This window comes from Triticum aestivum, chromosome 6A, assembly GCF_018294505.1.
Source record: "Triticum aestivum cultivar Chinese Spring chromosome 6A, IWGSC CS RefSeq v2.1, whole genome shotgun sequence".
Classification (NCBI taxonomy): Eukaryota; Viridiplantae; Streptophyta; class Magnoliopsida; order Poales; family Poaceae; genus Triticum; species Triticum aestivum.
In genome coordinates, this window is record NC_057809.1 from 554,041,006 (window position 1) to 554,057,645 (window position 16,640).

The window sequence follows — 16,640 nt, forward strand, 5'->3', positions numbered from 1 at the left end:
ATTATTCTTACTGAGGGACATCGCCACCGCCACACGGCCTCAATCAAGACGTCGAACCTAACAAAAACAAAAACGGGGTCCCTTCCGCCGGCGTGGGGCTGAGATCCTCCGCACCTTCATGGCCCAAAGGCCATCGGAGATGGGGCGGATCGACGGCAACGCAGGCAGGAGGAGGAAGAATACTTTTCTTGAGGAGGAGGAAATACCATATCATTGGTATTTTATCGAGCCGTGGATCCAATGTTGCCTCTGTGCATATTATATGGTAATGGCGGTGCCTCTTTCAAAGATTTTAACCCGTTATGTATATTGGTTAGAGGAACAGTAGCAATCTAGGCCGTGTTTGGTTAGTTGCATCGTTTTTGGGGTCTTTGTATATGTTACTCGGTTGGGTCTGACTGAGCTAATACTTTTTTTTGCTGGTTGAACTGGGTTGATGCACTACATGATGTTTGGTTGTGCAAAACACGAGTTGTTGTGATCATTTCTTTTCATTAGTGATGATCTTACCACACACGATCGAAACATCATTTCAGTCCTAGCTAGAAAACAAATAACAGTTCATCCAACCTATTAACAAATAACAACACAAATTAAAAGTCGCTTGTCGAACTAGGTTAAGTCCATCCACTGGTCCGCCTCTGTGCACTGCTGGGTGCACCCAGCCCTTTTGTTATTTGTTTTTCAAATTAATTTAATTCTAGGAATTTCAGAAAATGATTAAAACTTTGAAAATTCATATAAAATAATCTGTAACTCACATGCAAATAATTTATATATGAAAGTTGGTCAGAAAAATGTAACGAATCCGAATATGCTATCCACTCATATGTCACATGCCTCTAACATGATGAACACGGATCCTTCCCCCTCTGATATATCTGTCCAAAACTGTTAAACGCCGGGAAAACATTCTCAGATGTTTTCCCGCTTCGTCAGTGATGTGTAGCATTGCGTTAGGTCACCCCTAGCACTGCATATTGCCATGTCATGCATTGTGATGCATTTGATTGCTTTATATTTATTGTTTCTCCCCCCTCTTCTCCCCGGTAGACACCGAGACTGACGCTGATTCCGGTACGACTACACCTTTGACGTCCAGCCACTTGCAGCAGAGCTTCCAGGAAAGCAAAACCCCCTTGATCATTTCTATACCGCCCATTCCTTCTCTCTCATGCTTGCATTAGATTTTGCTACTGTTGTTCATTTGTACCTATTCTGGTGCATAGCCTGATTTTGCAACCTGCTACTGTTACCTACCTGTTTATCCTATATGCTTAGTATAGGTTGGGTAGTGATCCACCAATGACCCCTCACCTTGTCCATGTTGCCCCCGCTCTATGATCGATGACTCGATCAACGTGATCGACGTCCAGAGCCCGACACATCACCTCACACCCCCTAGTTGTACGACTCTATAGAGCTACTATCGAGTGTCGAGGGTGATACCTCGTATATCACTTCTGATGAGACCTTTGTAGTATAGTTAATCGGTCGTGGTCTACGGAGGGTGATTCCTCCTTCACCACTCCCGATAACGACTCCGTCGTGCAACACCTCAAGTGTGAACCCTCGAGGGTGATTCCCGCAAGTTCACCTTGACGGTTACATCAAGTGGAATCCATCGAGGGTGATTCCTCGGATTCCCCCTTGGTGTTATGGACACACGGTTACTTTGACTTTACCCCCAGAACCATGTCAAAGACGGGTCGGCCCCGAGGGGTACCCGTGAGAGTTACTGGAGTAACCAAACACGTCCTTAACAATGCAAGGTAGAGCGAGCGACGCAAACAAATAAATAAAAAATAGACTGCCCCGACGTCTCGCTAAAGACGACGACCTGCCGTCTAGTTGAACTAGGGAACGCTATTTGACCATAGATCAGCGGAAAGTCTTAATGATCAACTATAAATGCAAATCCGTTTTTTTAATTTGGAAGGAAAAACAATTTTTTAACACAAAATTGAATGCTAAATGAAACGTGAACACTTTTCTTATTCGTGAACAATTTTTTTAAAAAAATTCAAAACATTTTTGTGAACACAAACATTTTTCTAAAATCAAACACCTTTTGTGGACAGGAAGTTTTTTTTAAATCACATTTTTTTTCAAAACGTGAACTTTTTTGTAATCCAGAAAACAATTCAGAGCGCAAACATTCTTTTCAAAACAGGATCATTTTTTGAAATTCCAAAACAAAATTTGGAAACACGAACACTTTTTGGAATGCGCACATTTTTTGAAAACCCAGAACAAAATTTGAAAACAGGAAAAAATTGCAAACAATTTTTGAAACTACCGAACAAAATTTGAAAACACAAACAGTTGTTTAAAAATGAACATTTTTGTAAAATCATGAACAATTTTTGGAGAAGTGAACATGTTTTGAAATCTAAAAATAAATTGAGAATGCAAACATTCTTTTTGAAATGGTAACATTCTCTGATATTCCAAAACAAAATTTGGAAACACGAACATTTTTTTGAACGCGAATACTTTTTGGAAATCCAGAACAAAATTTGAAAACAGAAACATAAATTTGGAAAAACAAAAACCAAAACACCTGTTGACAAACAGACTTGAAAAAAAATTGAAGAGAGTAAAAAAGGAAATAAAAATAAAAAGTAAAAATCGAATAAAGAAAGAAATTAAAAGGAAAAAAGTAACCAAAAAGAAAAAGGACCGGGCTGCTCTATTTAATAATGCTTTTGTTTAGCTCTATTGGACTGGGCGTTTGGGCTACGGAGTATGGGCTGGGCAATGAGCATAGTATTTTTTTTTTGGTGATTTTGCTGAGCGTGCCACTGCACGGTTTTGCCCGTGAGTAGCTCCGCTAGTGCTGAGTGCTGACGCTGCGCCGCCGCCGCCGCCTGTTCGTGACCAGGCCGTTGCCGCTGCTCCGTCCTCCGCTTCCCCCCGCCGCTGCTGCCTCACCAATCCCTCCTCTTCCCCTCCCCACCCGGTCTCTGCCGCCGGCGTCTCCTTGTCTCGCTTCCCCGCCGCCGCCGCCGCCGCCGCCGCCGCCGCGACCTCGTCGACGGAAGTCTTCGGCGGCTGCAGAGTTCATCCTATCTCGGTGTGACTAGGTGCAGGTTTGGCGCTCCAATATTGCTACTGTATTTGATTTCTTGTTGATGAGCTCTATAATCTAGAGTATATGCAATTGCTGGAATCGAAAGTAATTTGGTACGTGCGCTGTGCGCACTGCTCACGCATGTCATCTGTCCACCTTGGTCAAAGTCGATTTGTGTTAGAAGACCAAGGACAGCTTAGCCGGCCGCAACCTCTCATTTTTTTCCCCCTGATGTCTGAAATCATCTATTTTCGTTGCTAATAACATCCTAACTTCCTCACCGAAAGCTTATGCCATGATTCTTATTTTCCAGGCCGCGTACAGAAGGTCAAGGACCCAGATGTTTTCTTCGCAGGAAGGTTCGCAGGAAGGTGATTTCATCTCATCTTCATGCTTCTGAGGCCACAACAGTACCACTCCACTTGCTGTAGTGCCTACTGTGCAATACCTGAAACTTATTTCATTACTGTAAATGTGATGGTGTTTCTAGAACAATCACCTGCATGCGAAGCACTTCATATCGACAGCATCCATAGTTATTATGCTTGCATTTCTCATGCTGAACTGATGATGCATCCAAGTTGAGTTGTATGCATCTCTGTTGATACCATCTTGTTTAGAATACTTGGTTTCCACACTTCAAAGTGACACCATCCATACACCAATTTGTTACCCTCGGCTCACATAAACCTAGGGTATTGCAGTCTGATGTGGCTGAAAATCCTCTAGTTATGTTATACATCTGAAAATATTGTTGTGTGTGGTTTTTACCCAGAGGACACGGCCAACTTTTCTTTCAAGGATGGTAAAAAACTGTGCTCTCTTTTTCTGCGGCAGCAAGGTCTGATCAAGAAAAAGCGAAGGTCTGTCTAGTGCTTGCTCTCTTCTTCTATATGCATCCCTCCACCCCCTCTTATCCGCACCTTACATATTTATTTTTATTCATATATGTATGCATGCAGATGGCTGGCCTCGCTGAATCCTGAATTAGGTGTCCCCTTCAAACTTAAGCGACCAAAGTTTCTCAAAGTCGCGTAAGTATTCTACTATCTGTGCACCTTTCTCTAAACCAGATGCCGTGCGGTATTTCAACTGCTGGAGCTGCATGATTCTCATTTGAAAACAGTATGTGCTGATTTAGTGGGTTACCTCCATGGCTCCATGGTCCAAGAGTTTGTGCCAAAAGCTTCAATAGAGCAAAACTCACTCTTCGTTTATGCACAAAAATGACCCATAGCCCATGTTTCTCATCTGAAAACAACATCCACTGATTTAGCGAGTTACCTCAGCTCCATGTGGTCTTGGATTGTAAAATATGGCAAACCTACCAGATTTCCATTTATCATATTTCTTTACTTATAGGGTTACTTTACCCATATTAATATTTTAGTAACCCCCGACAAAAATTTCTGTTCTACAGCTACTTGGCTGAATCGGATGTCAGGACTGATGAAGTAAGTTATTCATACTCTAACAGAACCTACAGCTTACGGTTTTCAATTTCAGTTTTTACTCCCCTTATTAATGTTGCTTGCGTAGCTACTTATTTATCCGTTAGGTTTAATATAAGAATGAATGGCATATAATTATATTTCTAGTACAATAATAAGAGAAGATTTAACAATTTTAATATGTTGTGTGATCAAATATGTTGCTTCATGTGAACCTTGCATCAAGATAACTACACTTGTGGAAGGATATACAGCATGGCTTTGATGGGATTAGGGCATTGGAAGGAGCAGATTGATTATAGTCTGAGATGAGATAACATCTAGTAAAAAGGCTCTAACTCATTTGTTATTGCTTGATCGATTTTCCATACTTGTTAGCACTATCAATTTCATAGTAATTACTTCTTTTTGGCGAATAATTTCGTAGTAATCACTTGATTTGATCCTTGAGAGTACTCTTCTGTAAGATAGTTTATATTTAGTATATTACATATAATACATCTCTTGTTACTATGTCACAGTTTATACTATTTTACTTTTGAAATGTAGTTTTATTACTATCTCACGATTTGCCTGCCTTCTTTATTACAATAGTGTCTTATAGATCATTTTACCCTCTTCTTTTGTTGCTTTAGTTAACATCCATGTAGCATAAACATGACAGTAACTGGGCATCTCTTATCGAGAAATGTCTATTCCAGGTGTCCAGCGAGAGAGTAAGATTTAACATCGAAGAAAGTTTTGGTTTGCAAAGGAAGTGTTACATTCATCAGGTAGTTCTGGATGGTCTCGAGCTTTTTAAGTTGCAAAAACAGAAGGATGGCTCTCTCTGTCCAGAAAGCTTGAAGATCATGCACTGTACAATCAGCAAATTAAGCAATGGAGCACTTGAGTCAGTGGCTAATATTGTCGCCCACAATGGGATTAGTTTCAGGAAGATTAGGCCTACAATGATGAAAATCGTGAAGGACCACCTTCCAAAATACTTGGCTGAGTTGGACAGTGAAAGTGGTATGCAGTTGTCTGAAATTTTAACAAATCCATGCAGCTACCATTCTAATTCTGTCCGTCTTAGAACACCTGTTTCACCAATGCTTCTGTCATCTATTGACCAAGCTTTAGCTGGGCTGGATGAAATTCCCCAGCTAGCTGTTATTGCAATCAATAGAAAGCTCACAGGAAAATCATGCCCCCCAGAATTTCTGCATGTAACTCGAACTTCCAGCAGAAGCTATCTTATTAATTTGCTAAGGAAAAGGTGTGGAAATATGATAGCAAAGCTGCAGGAAGGCAGTGATCTTCCAGTGAACTTTGCAAAAGCATTGTCAGTGATGAACCTGTATCGAAAACTAACACTAAAGAGCATGGATATTTCACATTCAGAGTTCTTTCTGTTTCCACGTGCGACTATATCATCGCAGCAAGATATCCTGAATGCTCTATGGTCACTTCCAAACGTCGATACTGATGATATGAAGTTGCTGCGTCCCATTATGGGTCAAGGTTCTCAAGTTAAGATGGCATCATTCAGAGCAGCTGTGAGGAAGTACTTGACAGAATGCTTGTTTGAGTGTGATGATGGTAATTTACCAGATTTGGCAGTACGTGCCATTGGTTTCTTAGCTCGAATGTCTCCTAAATATCAACAGGCTATTCTCACAGAAGACAGAAAGGAAGTGGAAGTAGATGCTGTCTTGGATTTAAGCAGTTGCCTCAGATCTTTAGCACGCGGTGCCACTGAAGAAAACTCAAGCGATGACGAAGTTAGCTTAGAGAGTGACAGGTGCAGTGAAGATAATGATTTTGTACTCACCGCGAGCAACTACTTTGATATTCGTTCTCAGCAGCACATGGATGAGGGCCGCTGTTCAAATTTCATGATCAATAGCACTGAAGATTCTGAGTACACTGCTGGTGCTGGACATTATGGAGACAGTGATGCTACTGGCAGTACGAAGGATCCTAGTTTGAAGGACAATGTGGAGATGACTAGATGCTCTGCAGAAGATCTCTCTGCATTATGTGATGACACTGCAAGTATTGCACACGAGCTTATTGGGCACATTCTTAAAAACATGTTGACTGAAGACGAGGAGATTGATGAACTTACCGATTGTTATCTTGGAGGCAGTTCTAATTCTCAAGATCCTCAAGGTACATTGTGAACCACCAGTAGAACTTTTCTATTTGTTATTTCTCTTCAGTTTTCAATCTCCGTTCAGGGTAATGATATTTGTGTGCCATAGATCCTGAAGCGAAGAACCAAAAAGGCGACATTGTGATGAATGCTGTCCAGAGTCTCTTACCTAATCTACCGAAAAGGTCTGTCTACATTTTTCATTATCTCCCTCACCCCCTCCATTGTGCACGTAAACGGTCTAATAGTATGTTAATGTGTGCAGCTCCATTGACAAAGTTAGGAGCATACTGGATGGTGCTGAGCAGTGAGGATGGTCAATACACATTTTTAGGTGTCAAACCTTGCATGGTGCTGTGAATTGGGATATTGAATGCGATGGACAATTTTACCTTATGAAGAGGGATGGGCATGTTTTGTTTTGCTGGGGGAAATGTGCATGTGGTGGACATTTTTTTGCCATATCACTGTTACACTTACATGGATCCTGTAATTAGCGATTTTCTGTGCACTCTGAGTCTCTGACATGGTTAAGACTGGTGATTTTTGAAATATACTAGACTGTTGCAAGACTGGTGGTGTTTTTCATTTTGCACTGCTCTGTTTCAAGTTTCAACTACTCTGAAAACTAGCACATATTCAAATCACATTATAGTCTGATCCACCATCAATTGTTGTCATTCTCCTTTCTGCTTTCATGAACTATACTTTCAAAAATTGTTTCCAGGATTACTGTGCAAAACATTTTTTAATTGGCATTTAGTTCAAGAGAATTGTATTAGGATTAATAAAATGCACTGTGGGTAGAACAACTAGTTAGGTGGGTGCAATGAAGTATGGAAATTTACAATCATTCGTTTTGGTCACAAAAATTGTTTATTGGGCTCAATGTGGGGCAGTTAGGCGCCAGTTGTGCTAATGTTGCTTGGTCAGCCCCCGAGGGGCATCGGCCCCCAGTACCATGGACTTTTGCAGGGCTAATATTTCATTTGGTAGTATTGCTTTTGTATGGTATTGTTGTCAGGAATCATGCCAAACATGTCAACTTGTCCAGGTAACAAATATTATGTCGAGGATGCTGTGTTGCTCGGTCTTAACCGTTACTCTGCAGACATGATGACTCAACCTATCATGGCTGTTGCTCTTCTGAACCTCTCTTCACGGTTTCCATCTATCAGAGTAAGATGTCTTTCAACTTGACCTCATATTGCTGTTGCATAACTTTCTGCGAAGTACTAGCTCAAAGCTGCAACTGTTTTTAACAACGAGCTAGTTGAATTTGTTCTTTCAGTTCTCCTGTATCCATAATGTTCCCTGTAAGTTCTGAATGTGCTGTGCGAAACCACTTTTACGAATTCTAAAATTTGTGCAATTGTATCATCTCTTATTACAAATGAACTTTGGACTCGCATGATCATTTAAATATGGAAATTTTCCTAACTTACCGAAGAAATATGTAATGATGTAATGATGTCTACACTCTGGTTATCATATGGTGATGTACCGATACCTTTGTGTATGATTTGCTCTTCTTTTAGGCATCTCTGTTAACTTCTCCACAAACTTATCACATCTTTTAGATCCTTGCAATGGTGCGTAGTTGTAACCTCAAGATACATTAGCATGTCATTTAAAGATTTAATTCATGCCTGGTAAGGCCGGCTTTCTGGGCTTTGTGGCTTTGGGCCATTCGACCGTGTCGCGGATGGCTAGGATTGCACGTAAAAATTCTGAGGTGACGGCTGTAATATTCTCAAGGGTGAGTTTTTCTGGTCATTTACCCGCAGTGCCATCCCACGTCCATGTCGGCACTGATTGCCGATTCGGCCTCGCGCGCTCGCCCTACGCTCATCACCATCCTGAGGTTTCTCAGTTCTATTGGCATGTGTAGGTTTGCGCCAATGTTATATAAGATTCATTGAACATTCTGTTTGCAAGAAACCTTTTTGTCCTCGTCTACTTACCTAGTTCCCAGCTGATATATGCTCATGTCGTGAGTGTTTGAAATTACTACTGCATTGGTTGTCCACCTATTTATGTTGTTCTGTTTAGTCTGATCCTCCAACATTCATCTTACCTGTGCTATTCTCCATGTGCAGCTTACTGCTCTGAATAATGAACTGCAAGCTCTGCAGACGGACAAGGAGATGCTGAAGGCCAGTACCCAGTAGAAACAAACCAGAGGAGGAGGCAAGATGTTATTGAAGCACTCTTGTCCTTGCAGCCATGTCTTCCACCCACAACTTATCATCTTCTCAGTGAACTTCAGTTTCTGCTGCACTGATGTACGTAGTTCTGTTGGCCTGAAGTTTCTTGCATTTCTCATTCAAGGTTTAAGTCGCTATTCGTATTCGAGGAGAACAGAACTCTCAACGAAGCAAACAAAGGGCTGGTGAGTTTACTGGAGAAAGAGCAAAAACATCGGTCCGAAAGGAAGCACTCCACAAAGGTAAAAAAGGACGAGGTGCTTCCAAAATATTGCAATTCTACTGTTCCTGCAAAAACACCCTTTTGTGTGTATGCCCATCCTAAGATAATTGTTGTAACATTGAGATTGCCGCAATACGTATCCTGTGATCATTCTGCTTCTTATCCTGATGATTTAGATGTCTTCATGCATTAAACTGACCTCCTATCCTCAAAATACCAAGTGTTCTTTCCCTTTCTTTTTATATGTTGAGACAAGATCGCACCAGACCAATCTTCACTCCTAGCTAGCTTTTATGCAGATCTCTTGTGAATGAGTATATCTAAATAATTTTACCATTTTGATACTTGAATTACTGCCTGTTACTAGTGATCTAAAAGATCTTGTATTTGTTTACAGAGGGAGTACATTCTAATCATGGTCAGCTCACTAGTATAATTTTATCGAGTTTGTTTGTTTGGTGTTAAATTCTAGCGCTATGTTTATGAAGTGTACAAGAATTATCAAAATAACATGAACTCACACAATTTCATGAAAAATACATGAACTCATGCACATGACGTTTGAATAACTAGCCATTGGCTAATATCAGTACAGGATGGGTCGGTTTTAGAAGCCGAGCAGATACTCCATCTGTAAACAAATATAAGAGTGTTTAGATCACTAAAGTAGTGATCTATATGCTCTTATGTTTCTTTACGGAGGGAGTACATCTTTCGTCTCCTTTGACTAATCAATTATATCCCACTAACATTTTTCTCTTGTTTCAGCTGTTTATTCCTTTCTTCCTGGAAACTGACAACGCAAACCATTTTTCTGAATCGTATGCATGCTTGAATTCATCCAAACACACATTATTGTACACACAAGGAACCAAGGATTACATACAAGAACACAAATACATGCGTGTAAAACTACTTGAGCTTACACAGTAACCACATTTTTTTATCTCTTCACAGCTTTCTGGGTCAGTGGAAGAAGGGCCTTTTCTTTCTGCCATGATGCAAACAGGAATGGCAGTATCTTCCAGATGAGATGAGATAATCAACGCCCGCGGCAGCCGAAGATGGCTTTGCAGCCGCGGCCGGTGTAGGGCTGCCCCCGGCCGGGGCAGGAGCCGTAGCACGCCGCCTTGTTCGCCTCCAGCCCTCCGTAGCCGATGTACTGGGGGCTGTAAGCAAGCACCCTCCTCTGTGGGTACGCCGCCTCCTCCTCACGCTCCGTGAAGCCCGCCTCGTCGTCCTCGACGGTGCGCACCGGCATCGCCGCATGGGTGCCGGCGCCGGCGAGGACGCCGCGGCTCATGACCAGCGCCGCGGCGATGTAGGCCAGGAGGAGGAGGAGCTGCGTCTGCGGCTTCATTGTCCCTGCTTCAAGTGGCGCCTGCACTGTGGCCTCTGCTTCAGGTTCAAGTGGTGCTGGCGCACTGTGGCCGGCCTGTGGGGCGTGCCTATCTCTCAATAATTTGTTCTGCTGTTGCGTCTATTCCAGAGGGGAGGAGACGGAGGTGGTTGAGGGCACTCCAACAGCAACGCCATGCCTAACATTGCATGCACGTGATGCTAGGCGACACCGTAGCGTCCATGTCCGGTCTCTGGTGTGATTGCGATTGGGTTTTGTGGAGGCGAACGATGCTGGCTGTTTCACAACCACCCGGTTCATTTCAAACTTAATTTCAGCAGAAGGTTGACGGACACACAAGACTGTTTAGATAGTTTTCATGCCTTGTTAGTTTTGTCATGGCTGAGCCAAGTTATCCCAGTTACAACAATCATGCATAATAAAATTCAGAAAAAAACCTAGTTACTTTTAATGAATAATCTGTTCATAAACCCACAATTCATCGGATCCTAACAAATGCACTGCAAAAAAGGATTACATCAGATATAATTTTAAGAAGATCGAGGAGAACATGGTGTTGAAGATCAAAGAGAGAAAAGAAGTCATCTAACTACTAGCTATGGACCCGTAGGTCCGTGGTAAACTATTCACGCATCATTGGAAGGCGGCAAAGACGATGTAGAAGCCCTCGGTGATTGATTTCCTCTCTGGCAGAGTACCGGAAAAGGCCTCCAGATGGGATCATGAGAAAAACATAAACTTGTGGTGGTGGAAAAAGTGTTTTGGGTGGCTCTCCGTTGGTTTGGAAATATTTGTGAATTTATAGTCTTGGAATTAGGTCAAACGGAGTTACGTGGGGCCCACGAGCTCAGGGGGCGCGCCCTGTGAGCTTGTGACTCTTTCGTAGCTCTTCTGGCCTCCTCCCGAAGCATCTAGGGTTCCTTCTGGTCCAAAAAGAATCATCGTAAAGTTTCATCGTATTTAGACTTCGTTTGGTACTGATTTTTTGAAAAGCCAAAACAAAGTAAAAAACTGGAAGACATTGGGTACTAGGTTAATAAGTTAGTCTCAAAGAATGACATAAAATAGCATATAAATGCATGTAAGCATCCAAGATTGATAATATAATAGCATGAAACAATTAAAAATTATAGATACGTTGGAGATGTATCAGTGGACAACCTATATGACAAGCAATACAAGTAACACGTGCAAGCGAGATTAAACAAGAGATATAAACTTGCACAAAGTAAAGGACTGAAATAACCGCAAGTGGAAACGAGGATGTGTTTCCAAATTTCCTCCTTTGTGGGAGGTACATCTCCGTTTGGAGGGGTGTGGAGGCTCGATGCTCCCCAAGCGTCCCAAGGACTCACCGTATTCTCCTCACGCCCCCGCACAATGCAAGGTGCCGTGAATCCACTAGCGGTGCTCTTGTAGGCAGCAACCGGAACCTTTACAAACAAGGTTGGGGATCTCTCCACAACTTAATTGGAGGATCCGGTACCACCACAGAGCTTCACCATGGAATGTGGCTCCGAGGTGACCTCTTTCGTCTAAGGTGCCCAAACACCGAAGAGTAATAAGTTCGACAAGTGAAAGTATGGGGTAATCAAATGTCCTTAGGTGAAAGTTGAAAGCACATTTTCTACCTTGGTGGTTTTGATAATTAATGTCAACATACACATTGTTGGACTAATACTTTTACCTAGTATATTTCAGACAAGTTCAATAGCGACATGGCAAGGACATGAGGATGTGGACCCCTTCAAAATGTCAAGAACAAGAATTGGCTACTCCAAGACTCTACATTTTTGGTTTAGTGATCCAAGATCACATTGAGTCCCTTAGGAAAGCCAATACTATTAAAACGAGATGAGGTATTGTTGATGAGGTTGTTGCTCAAGTGCTTAGTGATATTGCTCCAAAAAACCCTCAGTCATTTTCTCAAAACACATATGTCCAAACCCTAATTCACTATCTCGGTCCCACCGAACATATCCCATCAGGACCCATCGAGATGACCACTACCATTGCCATTGCCAAACCCTAGCAATTCGGTTTGACCGAAAAGGATCTCGGTCCCACCGAGATGGCATTGCCAAGTTTCTGTGATGACATTGTTTCACTTTGGAATCACCGAGTTGAAACAATCAGAAATTCCGAGACTGGGTTCTGCCCTAGCCATTGCACTTCGGTCCCACTGAGTTGTTCCACTTTGGTCCCACCAAAGAGCCCAACGCTCATATCTTTTACACTAATTGGTCTCACCGAGTTTTATATACGGTCTCACTGATTTGAGCCAAAAGTGTGTAACGGTTGGATTTTGGGTGAAGGCTATTTATACCCCTCCACCCCAACTACTCTCTAAGAGAGCCATCAGAACAAAACACAACTTGTGAAGGAAATATGCCCTAGAGGCAATAATAAAGTTGTTATTTATATTTCCTCATATCATGATAAATGTTTATTATTCATGCTAGAATTGTATTAACCGGAAACTTAGTACATGTGTGAATACATAGACAAACAGAGTGTCACTAGTTTGCCTCTACTTGACTAGCTCATGGAATCGATGATGGTTATGTTTCCTAACCATAGACATGAGTGGTCATTTGATTAACGGGATCACATCATTAGAGAATGATGTGATTGACTTGACCCATCCGTTAGCTTAGCATGATGATCGTTTAGTTTGTTGCTATTGCTTTCTCCATAACTATACATGTTCCTATGACTATGAGATCATGCAACTCCCGAATACCGGAGGAACACTTTGTGTGCTACCAAACATCACAACATAACTGGGTGATTATAAAGGTGCTCTACAGGTGTCTCCCATGGTGTTTGTTGAGTTGGCATGGATCAAGATTAGGATCTGTCACTCTGATTGTCGGAGAGGTATCTCTGGGCCCTCTCGGTAATGTACATCACTATAAGCCTTGCAAGCAATGTAGTTAATGAGTTAGTTATGTGATGTAGCATTACAAAACGAGTAAAGAGACTTTCCGGTAATGAGATTGAAGTAGGTATTGAGATACCGACGATCGAATCTCGGGCAAGTAACATACCGATGACAAAGGGAACAACGTATACCGTTATGCGGTTTGCCCGATAAAGATCTTCGTAGAATATGTAGGAACCAATATGAGCATCCAGGTTCCGCTATTGGTTATTGATCGGAGACATGTCTCGGTCATGTCTACATAGTTCTCGAACCCGTAGGGTCCGCACGCTTAACGTTCGGTGGCGATCGGTATTACGAGTTTATGTGGTTTGATGTACTGAAGGTAGTTCGGAGTCCCGGATTTGATCACGGACATGACAAGGAGTCTCGAAATGGTTGAGACCTAAAGATCGATATATTGGAAGCCTATGTTTGGACATCAGAATGGTTCCGGGTGAAATCGGGAGTATACCGGAGTACCGAGAGGTTACCGGAACCCCTCGGGAGGTATGTGGGCCTTATTGTGCCTTAGTGGAAGAGAGGGGAAAGAAGCAAAGGAGGGGGCGCCCCCCCAAGCCCAATCCGAATTGGGAGGGGGGTCGGCCCCCCTTTCCTTCCTTCTTCCCCCTCCTTCCTTCTCTCCTAGAACCAACAAAGGGAAGGGGGGGGGGGAATCTTACTCCTTGGGGCGCGCCTAGAGAGGCCGGCCCCCTCCCTCTCCTCCACCCCTTTATATATGGGGTAGGGGGGCACCACATGCACACACAAGTTGATCATTGATCTTTAGTTGTGTGCGGTGCCCCCCTCCACCAAAATCCACCTCGGTAATATCGTAGCGGTGCTTAGGCGAAGCCCTATTCCGATAGCAACATCATCACCGTCATCACGCCGTCGTGCTGACAAAGATCTCCCTCGAAGCTCTACTGGATCGTGAGTTCGTGGGACGTCACCGAGCCGAACGTGTGCAGTGTTGGAAATATGCCCTAGAGGCAATAATAAATTAGTTATTATTATATTTCCTTGTTCATGATAATCGTTTATTATCCATGCTAGAATTGTATTGATAGGAAACTCAGATACATGTGTGGATACATAGACAACACCATGTCCCTAGTAAGCCTCTAGTTGACTAGCTCGTTGATCAATAGATGGTTACGGTTTCCTGACCATGGACATTGGATGTCATTGATAACCGGATCACATCATTAGGAGAATGATGTGATGGACAAAGACCCAATCCTAAGCCTAGCACAAGATCATGTAGTTCGTATGCTAAAGCTTTTCTAATGTCAAGTATCATTTCCTTAGACCATGAGATTGTGCAACTCCCGGATACCATAGGAGTGCTTTGGGTGTGCCAAACGTCACAACGTAACTGGGTGGCTATAAAGGTACACTACAGGTATCTCCGAAAGTGTCTGTTGGGTTGGCACGAATCGAGACTGGGATTTGTCACTCCGTGTAAACGGAGAGGTATCTCTGGGCCCACTCAGTAGGACATCATCATAATGTGCACAATGTGATCAAGGAGTTGATCACGGGATGATGTGTTACGGAACGAGTAAAGAGACTTGCCGGTAACGAGATTGAACAAGGTATCGGGATACCGACGATCGAATCTCGGGCAAGTATCGTACCGCTAGACAAAGGGAATTGTATATGGGATTGATTAAGTCCTTGACATCGTGGTTCATCCGATGAGATCATCGTGGAACATGTGGGAGCCAACATGGGTATCCAGATCCCGCTGTTGGTTATTGACCGGAGAGTCATCTCGGTCATGTCTGCATGTCTCCCGAACCCGTAGGGTCTACACACTTAAGGTTCGGTGACGCTAGGGTTATAGAGATATTAGTATGCGGTAACCCGAAAGTTGTTCGGAGTCCCGGATGAGATCCTGGACGTCACGAGGAGTTCCGGAATGGTCCGGAGGTAAAGAATTATATATAGGAAGTGCTATTTCGGCCATCGGGACAAGTTTCGGGGTCACCGGTATTGTACCGGGACCACCGGAAGGGTCCCGGGGGTCCACCGGGTGGGGCCACCTGCCCCGGGGGGCCACATGGGCTGTAGGGGGTGCGCCTTGGCCTACATGGGCCAAGGGCACCAGCCCCTAGAGGCCCATGCGCCAAAGGGACAAGAGGAGGGGAGAGTCCTAAAGGGGGAAGGCACCTCCGAGGTGCCTTGGGGAGGATGGACTCCTCCCCCCTTGGCCGCACCCTTCCTTGGAGGAAGGGGCAAGGCTGCGCCCTCCCCCTCTCCCTTGGCCCTATATATAGTGGGGGGAAGGGAGGGCAACCATACCTAAGCCCTGGCGCCTCCCTCTCCCTCCCATGACACATCTCCCTCCTCCCGCAGCGCTTGGCGAAGCCCTGTTGGAATCCCGCTACTTCCACCACCACGCCGTCGTGCTGCTGGATCTCCATCAACCTCTCCTCCCCCTTGCTGGATCAAGAAGGAGGAGACGTCGCTGCTCCGTACGTGTGTTGAACGCGGAGGTGCCGTCCGTTCGGCGCTAGGATCATCGGTGATTTGGATCACGACGAGTACGACTCCATCAACCCCGTTCTCTTGAACGCTTCCGCGCGCGATCTACAAGGGTATGTAGATCCACTCCTCCCTCGTTGCTAGATGACTCCATAGATAGATCTTGGTGACACGTAGGAAAATTTTGAATTTATGCTACGTTCCCCAACAGTGGCATCATGAGCTAGGTCTATGCGTAGTTTCTATGCACGAGTAGAACACAAAGTAGTTGTGGGCGTTGATTTTGTTCAATATGCTTGCCGTTACTAGTCTTATCTTGATTCGGCGGCATCGTGGGATGAAGCGGCCCGGACCGACCTTACACGTACTCTTACGTGAGACTGGTTCCACCGACTGACATGCACTAGTTGCATAAGGTGGCTAGCGGGTGTCTGTCTCTCCCACTTTAGTCGGATCGGATTCGATGAAAAGGGTCCTTATGAAGGGTAAATAGCAATTGGCATATCACGTTGTGGTTTTTGCGTAGGTAAGAAACGTTCTTGCTAGAAACCCATAGCAGCCACGTAAAACATGCAAACAACAATTAGAGGACGTCTAACTTGTTTTTGCAGGGTATGCTATGTGATGTGATATGGCCAAAAGGATGTGATGAATGATATATGTGATGTATGAGATTGATCATGTTCTTGTAATAGGAATCACGACTTGCATGTCGATGAGTATGACAACCGGCAGGAGCCATAGGAGTTGTCTTAATTTATTTATGACCTGCGTGT

At 43.6% G+C, this 16,640-nt stretch overlaps 2 protein-coding genes across 5 annotated transcripts; one reads left to right on the top strand and one right to left on the bottom strand.

The window, feature by feature from the left end:
- The first annotated feature begins 2,807 nt into the window (after positions 1 to 2,807).
- On the top strand, positions 2,808 to 10,329 carry LOC123128442 (uncharacterized). Of its 4 annotated transcripts, XR_006463120.1 has the most exons (12): positions 2,808 to 3,086; positions 3,387 to 3,444; positions 3,849 to 3,936; positions 4,036 to 4,107; positions 4,494 to 4,527; positions 5,226 to 6,678; positions 6,771 to 6,846; positions 6,927 to 6,995; positions 7,716 to 7,840; positions 8,761 to 8,946; positions 9,026 to 9,110; positions 10,049 to 10,329. XR_006463120.1 is itself a non-coding variant. In XM_044548442.1 (8 exons), exons 2-8 carry the CDS (start codon positions 3,414 to 3,416, stop codon positions 6,970 to 6,972), a joined length of 1,800 nt encoding a protein of 599 aa, XP_044404377.1. In that variant the 5' UTR covers positions 2,808 to 3,086; positions 3,387 to 3,413; the 3' UTR covers positions 6,973 to 7,241. The 4 variants fall into 4 exon arrangements, 3 of the variants coding, with proteins under 3 accessions (XP_044404377.1, XP_044404379.1, XP_044404378.1); XM_044548442.1 differs by lacking the exons at positions 7,716 to 7,840; positions 8,761 to 8,946; positions 9,026 to 9,110; positions 10,049 to 10,329 and having other exon boundaries at positions 6,927 to 7,241; XM_044548444.1 differs by lacking the exons at positions 7,716 to 7,840; positions 8,761 to 8,946; positions 9,026 to 9,110; positions 10,049 to 10,329 and having other exon boundaries at positions 3,387 to 3,432; positions 6,927 to 7,241.
- On the bottom strand, positions 9,818 to 10,584 carry LOC123128443 (uncharacterized). The gene has a single exon (XM_044548445.1). It carries the CDS (start codon positions 10,449 to 10,451, stop codon positions 10,134 to 10,136), a length of 318 nt encoding a protein of 105 aa, XP_044404380.1. The 5' UTR covers positions 10,452 to 10,584; the 3' UTR covers positions 9,818 to 10,133.
- Between the last annotated feature and the right edge of the window lie 6,056 nt (positions 10,585 to 16,640).